The sequence below is a fragment of the Echiichthys vipera genome (genome assembly GCF_963691815.1).
Source record: "Echiichthys vipera genome assembly, chromosome: 3".
Classification (NCBI taxonomy): Eukaryota; Metazoa; Chordata; class Actinopteri; order Perciformes; family Trachinidae; genus Echiichthys; species Echiichthys vipera.
The window spans coordinates 33,936,655-33,952,510 of NC_139828.1; the positions used below are offsets into that span (position 1 = coordinate 33,936,655).

Genomic DNA, 15,856 nt, shown 5'->3' on the forward strand with positions numbered 1-15,856 from the left:
CTGTCTGCATGTGTGAATGAGAAGGGCAGACATGGGAGACGCGGACAGGTTCGTTGTTGTTTTGGTGGAGTTACAGCCGACAGTAACTGGTTTTGAGTAATAAAATGCCGGTTTGAGTCCAACCGTTCGTCATCCTTCTAACGTCCGGTCGGACGCTACATGAATTATGATTTTTTTTAAATGATAATAATAATAATAATAATAATAAATAAATATATATATATTTCTCCAAAATGATTTGGCAACACCCAGAAATCATCTCCAATTGGGGTCGGGACCCCAAGGTTGAGAATGACTTGTCTGGACGACAGTAGACCAGAGCGCAGAGGTGAAGGAGAAGCAGGGGGCCACAGTGCCTGCGTTTCACTCACATCTGCGGCTAAAAATAGATGTGTGCAAACTGTAAAATGTATTAAGGAGCATGAGTGCGACATGAACATAATGTTAGATTCTGTTCATACATTTCATAGTGCATAATGATAATAAATGGACTTTGAACAATGCACAGTTTAATGTATAAATAATTCCAGAATTATCAAAAAATGCCAGCGTGCATTATCAAACATCAGATTTGGGGGGGCTGTGTCCGACTATTTCTGGAACTTTCCATTTACTTTTCCATTTATTTTGACAATCTGTATATCATTATACAACAGCAAAATGTAAACAAATGTTTACAGGTTCAAATATAGCTGCTGCAAGTATGTTGACTGTTTCACTTTTTTTTTATAAGATTTTAAATGAATTTGAAGTATTAAATTAACTTTGACATTCATACAGTTTAAAGTAAGAATAATTACATTATTATAAGGACTGGACCCAAATATCAATTATTTTTTTTCTTAATATAACTATAAATTATGCCTTTTATTAAACCGTTAGACACCACAGTGTTTCCAACTCAGTGTGAGAGTCTTACGTTTTGCTGTCATTTATGGTCACTTTTCTCTCCTCTCCTCTTCCCTCTCTTCACGCTGGGACTGGTTGCACAGCAGACAGTAGCTTGAGAGCATTCACTAACTTGTTGCCCGATCTACCAATATTAGCTGCTCTGTTAGGCTGAAAAAAATGTGCATGCAGGCTGAAATTCACCCTGGTGTACGGAGCAATTACTGTACATCTGGACGCTTACTTATCAATTCCAGTGAAACACTGCAGCGCTGTGCCGTCCATCTCAACGGGGAAAAGAGTCCTGTCTGGAAGAGGCGAGTTATATCTGAACACTCACACACACATGTTTGTGGAGGTCTGTGTGGTTTTCAGGAAACAAAGTTTACTGCCGTGTGTAATGGCATTCTGCATGGAGCTGGCAGGTTCTTCCCCGGTTCATGCTGCTGCTCAGAGTAGTCGTTGGTTGCAGCCTAAGTCGGAGTCGAACCCTGTATGTAGGACACCTGCTTTAACCACTGAGTCGGGCACCCCACCAAGAAATGTTGGACATAATTTTCTCCAAGACAATGGGGGCTTCCAATTCAAGCTGTGCCGTCTGGAACTTTCTACAGGACAGGTTGAGACTATAAACAAAGATGGGGAAGAGAGGAGGGCTAAGGGCTAGGTTGAAGATGACTCCTCATCGGCCATCACTAGCCAGCTTTTTCCTCGCCAGTGTTTAGTCTCTGGTGCTGCCCCCCTCCAGAGACAAACACACCTCATAATGAAAATACATACTCATTGTTCGCAATATAGTCATGTGATATCCAGCACAGAACAAGCTGCAATGCATCGACTTTATTTGATGTATGGGCCACCGCTTATTACTATTGTTTACAAGATTACAAGCCTGAAGAGAGAAAACTGTTTTCCATTGAGGATAAACACAAGTTTGAGCACACTGTTTATACTTTTTAATTAAACTGCATTCGATCTTGACCATTTCAAACGTGTTATCAGTAAAGGTAGAGCGAGTAATCGTTTTGGCCGATGAATCTGCGCCGGAATTGGCGGAACTTGACTCCGATAGTGGTCGATGACACACACACAAACACACACACAGAGTGCATGGAAGAGACAGGGCGTGTGCAGCAGCAGTAGAGAGAGGAGAGAAGTGACCCAAACCCAGAGTCAACAAACGTAATCTCCTTTGTGGCAATAAGTACCACTTGTTCAACAAGAATAAATGTGTATCATATTTCAGCATCAATGAATTCCTTTTTTGAATTTATTCTTTAAAAATAAGATAATAAAAAAAAAACATTATTTAGTGGTTATAAAGAACAGAACTGTTAAGAGTATGGATCAGATGAAGATTAAATCCTAACATACCATCCCTAGCTGGTTAGTGGTGGTTCCTCCTATGGGAGGATGAGAAAATCACAGTTCCTTTCACATCCATCACTCACAAAATGTATATAATGTATAATCGGCTAAAGGCTTTTTCCTGCTCCGAACTATCTATTATTTTATCTGCCTTTAAAAATCCACTATCGGTCGACCTCTAGTTATCAGCCACATTGGCATGTAAAACCAGAGTTCCAATGGAGATCCTGACCCTTGCTGCTCTCACCATGGCTGGGAATCCTCCGTTCTCTCTGTCACTGAAGCCCTCACTCATATCGGCCAGGTTGGTCATACTGCCTCCATGGGTTCCGTTCAAGGTGCTGTTGTACTGCTCAATGCTTTTAGACACTTCCTGTTGGCTGTCCTGAATCTGGGACAACTTACTGCGAGCCTGCAGGATACACACACACACAAACAGTTCAGTGACAGCCAATACATGTATAAAAAAAAAAGCTCTTAGTGGATGTATTTGATGTGGGCAGCTTATTTCTGTACACCTGCTGGAGTTGAACAAATACATTCAGTTCAATTCAATTGTATTTATAGTGCCAAATCATACCAAAATTTATCTCAAGACACTTTAACTTTACATATATATAAGACTTTTTGTCTTGATCGGTTGGGAAGGAAGATAAGGAGAGAGAAAGACAGACACAAAGACCAGCTCTAACTGGGGGATCCCGAGGCGTTCCCAGGCCAGTGTGGAGATATAATCTCTCCACCTAGTTCTGGGTCTTCCCCGAGGTCTCCGCCCAGCTGGACGTGCCTGGAACACCTCCCTAGGGAGGCGCCCAGGGGGCATCCTTACTAGATGCCCTAAACACCTCAACTGGCTCCTTTCAACGCTAAGGAGCAGCGGCTCTACTCGGAGTTCCTCACGGATGGCTGAACTTCTCACCCTATCTCTAAGGGAGACCCTCCTGAGAAAACCCATTTCGGCCGCTTGTACCCGCGACCTTGTTCTTTCGGTCATGACCCAGCTTTCATGACCATAGGTGAGGGTAGGAACGAAGATTGACCGGTAGATTGAGAGCTTTGCCTTCCGGCTCAGCTCTCTTTTCGTCACAACGGTGCGGCAGAGCAACTGCAACACCGCCCCCGCTGCTCCGATTCTCCCGCCAAACTCACGCTCCATCGCCCCCTCACTTGTGAACATGATCCCGAGGTACTTGAACTCCTTCACTTGGGGTAAGGACTCATTCCCTACCTGGAGTAAGCGATCCACCGGTTTCCTGCTAAGAGCCATGGCCTCAGATTTAGAGGTGCTGATCCTCATCCCGGCCGTTTCACACTCGGCTGCGAACCGATCCAGTGAGTGCTGAAGGTCACTGACCGACGATGCCATCAGGACCACATCATCTGCGAAAAGCAGAGACGAGATCCTCAGCCCACCGAACTGCAACCCCTCCCCACCAAAACTACGCCTCGAGATCCTGTCCATGAAAATCACGAACAGGATTGGTGACAAAGCGCACCACTGGCGGAGGCCAACCACCATTCGGAAACGAATCCGACTTACTGCCGAGGATCCGGACACAGCTCTCGCTTTGGGTGTACAGAGATTGGATGGCCCACAGAAGTGACCCCCTCACCCCATACTCCCGCAGCACCGCCCACAGTATCTCCCGAGGAACCCGGTCATATGCCTTCTACAGATCTACAAAACACATGTAGACTGGATGAGCATACTCCCAGGCCCCCTTCAGGATCCTTGCGAGAATGAAGAGCTGGTCCGTTGTTCCACGTCCAGGACGGAATCCACATTGTTCCTCTTCAATCTGAGGTTCAACTATAGGACGAACCCTCCTTTCCAGCACCTTGGAGTAGACTTTACCAGGGAGGCTGAGTAGTGTGATACCCCTGTAATGGCACACACCCTCTGGTCCCCCTTTTTAAAAAGAGGAACCACCAACCCGGTCTGCCACTCCCTTGGCACTGTCCCAGACTTCCACGCAATGTTGAAGAGGCGTGTCAACCAAGACAGCCCCTCCAAACCCAAAGCTTTCAACATTTCTGGACGAATCTCATCAACCCCTGGGGCTTTGCCACTGTGGAGTTGTTTGACTACCTCAGTGACTTCCGCCAGAGATATTGACAATGATTCCCCATCATCCTCCAGCTCTGCCTCTAACAGGCCCTTCTGGCCTGTTGGTACCTTGCAACTGCCTCCGGAGTCTTCTGGGATGGAAGCTTTAAACATTGCCCACTCCGGTTGAATGCCCCCAACCTCCACAGGGATGCCAGAAAAGCTCCGCCGGAGGTGTGAGTTGAAGATCTCTCGGACAGGGGCCTCCTCCAGACGTTCCCAGTTCACCCGCACTACTCCTTTGGGTTTACCTGTTCTGTCCAGAATCTTCCCCCATCCTCTGAAAATGACATTTTATGCGTTTTAAATCTTTTATATGTTTTATGTGTTATTTCTTCCAATGCTTTTATTGTTTTATGTGAATCACTTTGAAATCAGTCATGTCTGATTTCACATAGTCCATTCACTTCCACATTCACTTCTAACCTGTTGATTTTGGTTTCCAGTACTGCAATCTTCTGTAGAAGTTGGTGGTAGTCGTCAGGCAAAGCTCTTGATCTCCTGGTCAATCTTCGTTCCTACCCTCACCTATGGTCATGAAAGCTGGGTCATGACCAAAAGAACAAGGTCGCGGGTACAAGCGGCCGAAATGTTTTTTTTTTTAGGAGGGTGGCTGGAATCTCCCTTAGAGATAGGATGAGAAGTTCAGCCATCCGTGCGGAACTCGGAGTAGAGCCGCAGCTCCTTTGCATTGAAAGGAGCCACTTGAGGTGGTTTGTGCATCTAGTAAGGATGCCCCCTGGGCACCTCCCAATGGAGGTGTTCCAGACACATCCAGCCGGGAGGAGGCCTTGGGGAAGACCCAGGACTAGGTGGAGAGATTATATCTCCACACTGGCCTGGGAACGCCTCGGGATCACCCAGTTAGAGCTGGTTAATGTGGCCCGGGAAAGGGAAGTTTGGGGTCCTCTGCTAGAGCTGCTGCCCCCGCGACCCGACCCCGGATAAGAGGTTAAAGATGAAGTGAAGTGAAGTTCTGTATTTTATCCATATAATAGTAATAATTGTACAACGTTACCTGAATGTTTACCGTAGCTATGGCAACAACAGCAGGCTAGCATATCAACAACAATACAGTTAGGATTTGGCACTTTTGAACAAAAACAATTATAACTACCAACAGTCAAACCCCTCAGGACCTTAACGATGTGTTGTCACAAGTTAAAATATCAAATAAGAAGCATAAATCAAGTTTTTAAACCTGTGAATCTGCAAGTTGTTTTCTCGTGGATTGGCTAGTTTTTAATCCCTAATTTTACCCCCCTCCTCCAGGTCCGTATTTATTCTTTTTATACTTGGCCCTTATACACCGTCGTACCTTAGCTATACTTGTTTCTACTATTCTACTATATTAACCAACATAACATACAAGTCATATTCACATTACTTTAGTACGGAAGCCATAAAAGTTCATACATTACATACATTTTATTTCCTCTGTTTTTCCGTGATAACAAGATCATTTTCCTCAGTTTTCTCGTGATAACAAGATAATTTCCCCGATTTTCTCTTGATAATGAGAAAGTTAATTTGAGATCTGGAGAATCATTGTAGCAATGTCAGAGGAGCAGGAGAATATGGATCACCATCACATACTCTTCAATCAAGGCCTGACAGGTTGAAACAACTTTATTCTATTACAGATAATGTTCAAATTAGTGTGAGTCATCGAAGAAAATAGTTATTAAGGCCTCAGCTTTATCAGAGGCGTCAGTTGTGATGGAAATCTCAGGCCTATCACGTTTCATTCATTATCTATCAAATTAATTATCTTGTTATCATGGGAAAACGGATCAAAATTATCTTGTTGTCACAAGAAAACCGAGGAAATAAAATGTATGTAACGTATGACCTTTTAGGGCTTCCGTACTATAGATATCATTATAGTTATTGTTACTTTTGTGGTTGCTTTGATCTCCAGAAGTGTGTCTCTGTCTGTCTTTGTGTCTGTCTTTGTCTCTCTCTGTCCATCTGTCCGTCTTTTATCTCTTTCTCTCTCATTTTCTTCCTCCCCAAACGGTGCAGACAGATGTCCGTCCTCCACAGAGCTGGGTCTGTTCCATGTTCCTGTCCGTTATAGGGAAGGTTTTCGTTGCCACTGTACTCCAGGGGGGAATTGTTGGGTCTACGTAAATCATAAATAAGTCATAGAGTCTGGTCTATACCTACTCTGTAAAGTGTCCTGAGATAACTTTTGTTATGATTTGGCACTGTATATAAAATTTAATTTAATTTAATGGGCATCAAGTGTAAAGTTCAAAATGAGAAAAACAAACAAATAAATAAACCAAAAAAGGAAAAGAAAAGAAAAAGGGAAATGTCTAAATAAATAAGTTAGGTTGATGCAATAATACATAAGCAATATAAACTCATATATAACTAACTTGTATCAAGTGTTTCCACTATTTCCATTTCCAAAGACTACTGTCGGGGTTTAAAAGCCTGATAGCAGACGGAATGAAAGACTTTGGGTAGCAGTTTGTTTTGCTGCGTGGTGCTACAGAGCGCCATTAATCTGAATTCCAAGGAGAGAACGTGGTCGTTTTGGTCAACTATTACAATTCCTGTCCTTTACACAAAGGCCCTCAAACCAGCAAATAAAGACTTCCTCAGTAATAGTAAATAAAGTAAAAGAAGCCGTCTATGCAAAACTGTCGTTAAGACCCAATAGAGCACTTACGAAGTCCAAACCAACTTCCGACCAACGACTGTCACTCTAACGACAGTCATTGGCACTTGGAGCACAAAGGGTTCCAGTGACATCACCGGCCTTGTGAGAGGTTAAATACCTGGATCTCCACACCAGTCAGTTGGACCAGTCCTAGCCTGGTCAGATGCGTACACAAACTGATGAAGCCTCTTGGATGAGAGGTGAAACCTCTTCCTGGACAAACAACCAAGTCCAGTTGCTTTTGACTGAAATTGCTTTCGGGATAAGGCATAAAGTTGTTTAAGAGTGATGTGGGAATTGGGTCTAAAAGACAGGTTGTTGGGTTAACTCGGGTGAAAACTCTACCGTGTGTTACTGCATCAACCAGGACGAAATGCTCCAATGTCTCCTCAGATAAAAGTTATGGTTCATGCTAAGTAAAAGCAACATTGTTTTGTTCTAAAAGAGTGGATCTAACACCAACGATTTTACCTCGGAAGTGGTCTGCAAAGTCCTCACATAGATGGTTTGTTGGAACTATGGTTCTTAAAATCACCATTAGTTAAACAAGCAATTTTGGAGAAGAGGAATTAGTGGTTGTTCTTTTTATCTGAGATGAGTTGTGCTTTATTGTAGATTTTGAGTTTGTCCCGGAATATGTCATATGCCTCAATTTTCTCTCTGCACTCCTGCAATTTCTTTCCAGTTTTGTTTCAGTCTTCATCCAAGGTGGTGTAGGTTTGGTTGATATTGCTTTGGTGCAAAGTGGAGCCACTGAATCTAGGGCTGACCTGAGTTTACTGTTAAAATTGTTAACAATAAAACCGCAGGGTGCAGGTAAAATGTCAGCAGTGCGTTTGTGTAAAATTTCAATAAAATTTGCAGCAACTTCAGAAGTAAGGTAGGAGGTGGTTATTACATTCTGGAAACTATCATTTTCTCATAAAGGATGTAGAAAGAAAGAATGGAGACTACATCATGCACCAACCACACGTTGTGTGTGTGTCTAAAGTTAAGCTGTGTGACACACACACACACGCCCTGTTTCCTACCTGGTTGATCTCATCCTGTGTGGCCTTCAGCGACTTGATGATGGTCTCCAGTTGGATCTTTCCAGCTGCCAGGCTCTGCTCCAGCTGGTTCTCCTCCTGCTGCAGTCGACCCAGGTCTGCCTTCGCTCGACTCAGCTCTTCCTCCTGGCTCTGCAAATCTGACTCCTGGGAGTGGATCTGACTCTGGAGGGTCGAGATCTGAAAGCAGACAAAAATGAAATGAACACCTGCCAGGCAACAATGCCAATCCATTTTGCATCTGGTGACTGATGAACCATATGCTCCACCACATCATTAATTAATTAATTTTACTTTCTTCCCTTAGGCACCTTCTCACTTGGCTCTTGGCAATTATGACATTTAGCTGAACAGTAACACAAACCTATTTAAAAATGATCAACATTAAAAAATAACACCATAAATGTAATAAATTACTTTTTATTACTTATGATTCTGTAGCCTCCATGGCAAAGCTAGTGCAATGCATCACAGGGATGGAAACTTTAGCCTTGTTTTCAGTTTCTTCCACATCCCCCAGTTCTTCCTCTCTTTCTCACCATCTGAGACTCTTCCTGGCACTTCATCCGGACTTCATTAAGCATGTCCTCTAATTTATGTTTCTGCTGGTCCATCTCCTCCAGGCGGTCCTGGGCATCCTGTTTCTGAGCCTCCAGCTCTTGCAGGCTGGCTGTCTCTCTGTCGAGGTCATTCTGCATCTCCTGAGGGAGCATACAGCAAAACAACCTATGAGTGCCGATCAAGTACCATGTGCTTGATTGGCTACTTAGGTGTTATTGTTGGTGTCCATCACATAAAAAAATACACACTGCACCCATGAGCCCTATATAGAAACTAACCTGCCTAAAGGATATTTACACCAGCTAAGAATAATATTTGTATTTTATATGATTTTACTTGAATATGCAGGGCAAAAAGAGACTATTATTCAATTAATATCTCTTTAAAAATAGAATCAACCAACGTTTAATGATTAAATTCAAATGAAAGCAGTCCACATTAACCATTAACCAACAGTATAAGTTCATACTGCAGCTGACTGACTGAAGTGAACAAGTTGCCCTCACCTGCACCTCTGCACTCTTGTGTCTGATGGCCTCCTCTGTCTCCCTGATGTCCTGCTCCAGAGTGTACTTCTCCCTGACACACACACACACACACACACACACACACACACACACACACACACACACACACACACACACACACACACACACACACACACACACACACACACACACACACACACACACACACACACACACACACACACACACACACACACACACACACACACACACACACACAGACACAACTAGCATAACTATATTGTATCTAGACATAGAATCAAATAACTACAACCCCCCGCTGTCTACTTACAACAACATGTCAGAGTAACAAGACACTGGACTGGGATTCTATCAAATCCACAATGTCACAGATTGAAGGAACTGAGGAAACTAGAGACAATCTTGCCATGGGACCATTGGGCCAGGGGCATAAAGTGGTGGAGCCACTTGGCCCCTTACATACTTTCTATCCCCCTATTTCCAGCCCAAGCCTGGAAATTCAGACCCACATCTGTCCAGACATAGGGTCCGTGTATGATCAATAGTCTTTCCAAACTCAAGGTGCGGCATCAACACATGCAGTTCAAAATACCACTGCACGCAATTGGATTTCATTATGACTGAGTACGACCAATCAGAGCAATGTACAAATTTGATGATCTAGTTTTCGCTAAGCCCTATTTGCCTGTGAATGTTCTCATTTGTCCAGGCTATCGTTATCCCCAAAGCAATTTCAGTCAAAAGCAACTGGACTTGGTTATTTGTCTAGGAAGACGTTTCACCTCTTCCATCAGAAACCATCACTAAACAGGGGAGGAGGTCTGAGACACCACTTATCTCCAATTTACAATGCTGCCCTTTCATCCCTTCCCGGGAGATTCAACAATCTAACCTCAAAGAACAACTATTCACAAATGGCCTCCTGTGACTCCAACAACTGCCGTTAAGACCCAATAGAACACTAAAGAAGTCGAAACCAACTTCCCACCAGAAACTGTCCCTCCAACGACAGTCGTTGGCACTTGGAGCACAAATGGTTCCAGTGACATCATCTGCCTTGTGAGAGATTAAATACCTGGATCTCCACACCACTTAGTTGGACCAGTCCCAGCCTGGTCAGATGCGTACATGAACTGATGAAGACTCTTGGATGAGAGGTGAAACGTCTTCCTAGACAAAACACCAAGTCCAGTTGCTTTTGACTGAAATTGCTTTGGGGATAAGCCCTATTCGTTAATCAAACAGCGGGGCTAACTGGTAAATTAAAAAGCAAATACATCTTTCTTGCAAACTAAAGATTTGAGTGCGTTTATAGTAGAGGTCAAAGCTGTTTCATCTTCCACACCCATCTTTGTTGTTTACTATCAAGACTACAACGGCGCATCACTGTCGTCATCGGATACACCTGCCCAGATAGTACGATTTGATTGGTGATTCGGAATATTCTAAAATAGTAATTGTGCTCCAATTGAGAGTGCCCAGAGCCACAGCAGAGCAAACGGAAATTTGCTGGTGGAGGTTTCTGGATCTGCTAAATATCACTTTTCAGGTGGTGATCAGAGCGGCTATTTAACCAAATGTTCGATCAAACGTCACCAACGTGTTTGACAATAAACCTGCAACCAGCAAGTTTGTTATAGAATTTTAGAACCAGCATTTAGAGTGTTGTGCAGAACTCAAGTATTTTTGTCTGTTTAAACTTCAAACACTTACATGTGATGTCATTGCCTCTACTTGTGAGTGAACCCATGTCTCCCTAGTGGCGCAAGTCAACTGCTCTGGGGACACAAGGGTCTATGGTTCAAATCCCCAGGCAGCCAAGACAATGAATGCATGTAATGTTTTCAAGAATATATTACATTGTTTAAATTTCATCGGTTCCTCCATCTATCCAATCAGCATAAAACCTGTTATCTTTAATGCAGCTGTTGGACACTGTCAAAGGTCTTAATAATTTGAAGCGTTCAACTTCTGATGGTCTGAGTTGGCTTGAACCCTGGAATAATCACGTGCAGCTATATTTTAATGTATATAGTAGAAAAAGTCTTTAATTAAATATGATGTGTATTTAATTTTTTAACAAGCACACGTATTTCCACAATTTTTAAGATTTGTGAGTAGGTTGCGGTCAAAATCACGACAAAAGCATAGCCACTCACGAGCCACTATACACCTTGCTAGCACCAGGTTACTCCCTTTTGCCTTCAGAACTCTCTTAATTCTTTGAGGCATAAACTATATTCAACAAGGTGCTGGAAACATTTCTCAGAGATTTTGGTCCAAACTGACATGATAAAATTCTGCAGTTGCTGCAAATTTGTCGAGTGAATATGAATCTTCTGTTTCACCACATCCCAAAGGTGCTCTATTGGAGTGAGATCGCAGGACACATTCATAAAGTTGCTGTACGTACAGAAGATGGTGCATGCCAGTTTCTAAGAAAACTTTTATGAAAAGCAAACTTGACGGGAGAATGTGCGATCCTACACGGACACTCTGACAACAGGCGTACGAAAACAAAGAGGGAAAAATGAGAAACGGAGACACCGACGGCAGAAGGATGAAACACAAGAAAGAGTGTGACACTGAGACCAGTGTGAAATAAATGGAAACATTGCCTCTAAATAATCATATGAACAAGTCACAAAAGTCTTTTTTTGCACTGACTGCTATGCAATTGTTGGACTATGTTGTCTTTATTCATAAATATCAAATATCTTACAAAGGTAGTGTTTCTAGTACAAATATCCCCCTGCAGTGGAGAGTTAGCAACAAAAGAGGGAATTTGTACTAAAAAATATATCCAGACAGAATGCCATTCCATAGATGTACAGTAGCTGGTGTGTTTACCTGAGAGTATTCCACTGGGTAAAGGCAAGAGTGCTGACGCAGCATGGAGAATAAGTGATGAACAAACAAAAAATTGATAAAATACACACATCAAAAGAAGCGTTTATTGACAGGCTGTGTCTGGATGGATGGATAGAATGAGAGGAGGAAGAAAGCATTAGGATGAGTCAAAGCCAAGATGAGTAGTTAAGCTCATCCTTGTTTGATAGTGCATGTTTCCTAGTGTGCATTTTATCAGAGAAAGGTGTATAGTATATACAGAGCTGAGGGTGTTGTGGTGCTGCAGGGAACTTCTGCTGCTTACCAAACCTCTGGAGTTGTGTCCATTTGCATGTCAACATCCTTTTGTAAGGGACACTCACACTTAAACACATACACTAGACACTGAGGGTCTGTCACACATGCAGGTGTCAAGTGCCTACTTGACACACTGGGGCATGTTTGGTAGATGAATCCATCCCATGAAAATTGCAAAACTAAAAAGTAGTAATTTAGGGGCTGAATAAGTGATTAATTGATTTACTGAATTATTGAAGCAATTCGATCATGTTGTCCATAAGCAGGTAGGCCTACTGTGCTTAAAAGACACATGGTGTGACGCAACTACAATTCACATGAAGTTGGGAAGTTGTGTAAAATGTGAAGAAAAACAGATCACAATCCTTTTCAACCTACAGTGGGTATGGAAAGTAATCAGACCCCTTTAAATCTTATCTTCATTAATGTACACACAGCACCCAATTTTGACACAAAAACACAGAATTGTAGAATATTTAGCACATTTATTAAAAAAACAAAACTGAAATATCACATGGCCATAAATATTCAGACCCTTTGCTGTGACACCTTTATTGGATTCCAGCTATGTCCAGAGTCCTGGGGCTGTATTCCCAAAACATTTGATCTCAGCACTAAGAGTTCTCCTAAAGAGCATTAAAAGTTCTTAGTTCAGAGTCATTTCTTCAAGCCTATTCCCAAAGCCTCAGAAACCAACTTTCCCAAGGAGTGGGAGGAACTCCTGGGACTAGAGGGTTGACCTTGTTGATGACATCATGTTCATCCCTTCTATGCCCACAGTGATTGGCTGAGAGGGAATGAGTCCCTAAGAGTGAGTTTATGATAGAAACACTTCAGTGGGGAAGTGAATGAACTGCAGCACTTTGTGTGGTCTGGATAGGACATTTATCGTCTGGAGCAAAATCCTCCTGACCGACAGCTGAGAGATGCCAAGAGCGTCTGAGCTGCATTGCTGCCTTTTCCCATGGTCAAACAACGGAGAGTTGTACCAACTTTAATCTGCGGTGATATTGTTGGTTTTGATTGGTTGGTGATGTGATGGTTCGACTCTGACCTGTGGCCCTTTGCTGCATGTCTCCCCCTCTCTCTCTCAACCCATTTCCTGTCTGTTCTATATATTAAAGGCTTGATAAACGCCCCTTATTTTTAAGAGTTACTCCGAAATCAGCAAGTTAGGACCTACTCTTAGCCTTAAGATGTATTGTGAATACAGTCCCTGGTTGTCGATCTTTGGCCTTGGCATGATTCTGTCTCTGAGCTCTTGGGGCAGTTCCTTCGACCTCATGATTTGCTCTGACATGCACTGTGAGCTGTAAGGTCTTATATAGACAGGTGTATGCCTTTCCTAATCAAGTCCAATCAGTTTAATTAAACACAGCTGGACTCCAATAAAGGTGTAGAACCATCTCAACGATGATTAGAAGAAATGGACAGCACCTGAGTTAAATAGAAGAGTGTCACAGCAAAGGGTCTGATACTTATGGACATGTCATATTTCACTATTTCACTTTTTGTGCTTTAATAAATTTGCAAAAAAATCTACAATTCTATGTTTTTCTGACAAAATTGGGTGCTGTGTACATTAATGAAGAAAATAAATAAATAATTTTATCAAATGGCTGCAGATTAACAGAGTGAGAAATTCAAGGGGGTCTGATTACTTTCCTTACCCACTGTTTATTCAGTTGAATACACTAAAAAGACAAGATACTTAATGTTCAAACTGATCAACTTTATTGTTTTTTATATTCACTAATTTCGAAATTCATGCCTGCCACGATGACACGTTCCAAAAAAGCTGGGACAAGGTGAACAAAAGACTGGGAAAAAAACACCTGTTTGGAACATTCCACAGGTGAACAGGTTCATTGGAAACAGGTGAGTGTCATGATTGGGTATAAAAGGAGCATCCCTGAAAGGCTCAGTCATTCACAAGCAAGGATGGGGTGAGGTTCACCACTCTGTGAACAAATAATTCAATAGTTCAAGAAGTTTTTCTTACAACAGAGTGGCTTGGTAGTAAAAGAGTGCAGGTACTAGACTGGCCTGCTGCAGTCCACACCTGTTTCCACTGAAAATGTGTGGAGCATTATATAGAGAAAAATATGACAATGGACTGTTGTACGTAAGTAAGTTGAACATAAAGCAAGAATGGTAAGAATTCCACCTACAAAGCTTCAACAATTAGTGTCCTCAGTTCCAAAATCTTTGCATGTTCAGTTCTGTTGAATATAGGTTGAAAAGGATTGTATTCTGTTTTTATCTACATTTCCACAATGTCCAAAACACATGTATATTGTGGTTGTATTATATTAAACTGTTTCTGTCTGATAACATTTTAGGAAAGAAACATATTCCTCAAAATCACTGATAAAAAAAAAAACATATTCTATTTTGACAATGCTGTAATTGTTCATCCATCTCTTTAAGTAGTACACATTTTTGATATTAAATGATGATCTGTGTTTGGGCATCATAATCTTGAAAATGAGATGGTGCATCTCTATGCAGCTTATGCTGAAAACAATGAAGTCAGTGTATTACCTAAGGTAGATGGCAGTCTGAACACCCCCAGTTTGGAGAAGCAGACAGCAGTCCTGACACAGAAGCTAAGCAATGTACTGCTGTGGATGGGGGGCCCACGGCAAAAGATAGGACCACTGAAAACATCAATATGACCAATATGAGTTTAAGTGTATGGTATACTAAGAATATTTTCACCACTTCATCTTGTCGTCAAACAGCCCTTTACAATGGGGAACTGAAGCTTTTATGGTCTAAAGTTAATGACACAAGTGCAAGTGGCAAAAGGGTTATATTTTGTCTCTTCATTAACCATGGGTGTGTTTTGGCCATACTATGAATGAAACCAATCAGTATGTCATCTGCCATTCCCTTTAAAAGCCAGGTGTGGGCTTCTTGGTTGCCTCAAACATGTAGTAGCTGACAGTCCACCTGCTCTGTCTTATTTTAACTTAATTTACAGTACAAGGTTTTAGTTATTCTTTCAATATCATTCTTGAAAGTGCACTTCTCTATCAGCGGACATCTCTACCATATTATTTCAAACAAACAGAAGATGATTCATTCGTAAAAGAGGGTGCACTGCATTAGTTAATTAAGAAGTAGGTGTCTTTGAACACGCCGCTGAGCAACACAATTAAAGAGAGATGACTACTCTTTAGAGTGAACTTAAACAAGATCTAGAAGGTATCCAGAAGGAGACTATGGCTGACATTGCATCCCTCAAGAAGAAGAAGAATTCCTCTTATTTATCCCGCAAGGGAAATTTTTTTTTCAATTTTCAAGATTGAATTTAGAGCTGAGATTGCCACTCTACATACAAGACAGCTGAAAGTGGATGCTGGTATGAAGGCGATGGATATTGCCCTCAACAGACATGACAATGCCCTTTCAGGGATGCAGGGAACAATATCCAAGTTAAGAAATGAGCAAAATCCAAGAATGCCAGGAGGACCAAGAAAATCGGAACTTGGAAATTGGGAGTATTGTCATAACTAAATGTACTGAAAACTTACAACCGACTGCATTCATG

At 42.1% G+C, this 15,856-nt stretch overlaps 1 protein-coding gene across 1 annotated transcript in view; it reads right to left on the reverse strand.

Annotated features, from left to right (window-relative positions):
- Nucleotides 1-15,856, reverse strand: part of LOC310966549 (epidermal growth factor receptor substrate 15-like 1) — a gene marked incomplete at its 5' end in the record, with an annotated part of 80,335 nt that overhangs the window by 40,850 nt on the left and 23,629 nt on the right. The window contains 4 exons of the mRNA XM_083940308.1: nt 2,504-2,668; nt 8,066-8,263; nt 8,623-8,784; nt 9,151-9,223. Of these exons, the coding sequence (XP_083796434.1) occupies nt 2,504-2,668; nt 8,066-8,263; nt 8,623-8,784; nt 9,151-9,223 (598 nt within the window). The remainder of the gene's footprint in view (nt 1-2,503; nt 2,669-8,065; nt 8,264-8,622; nt 8,785-9,150; nt 9,224-15,856) is intronic.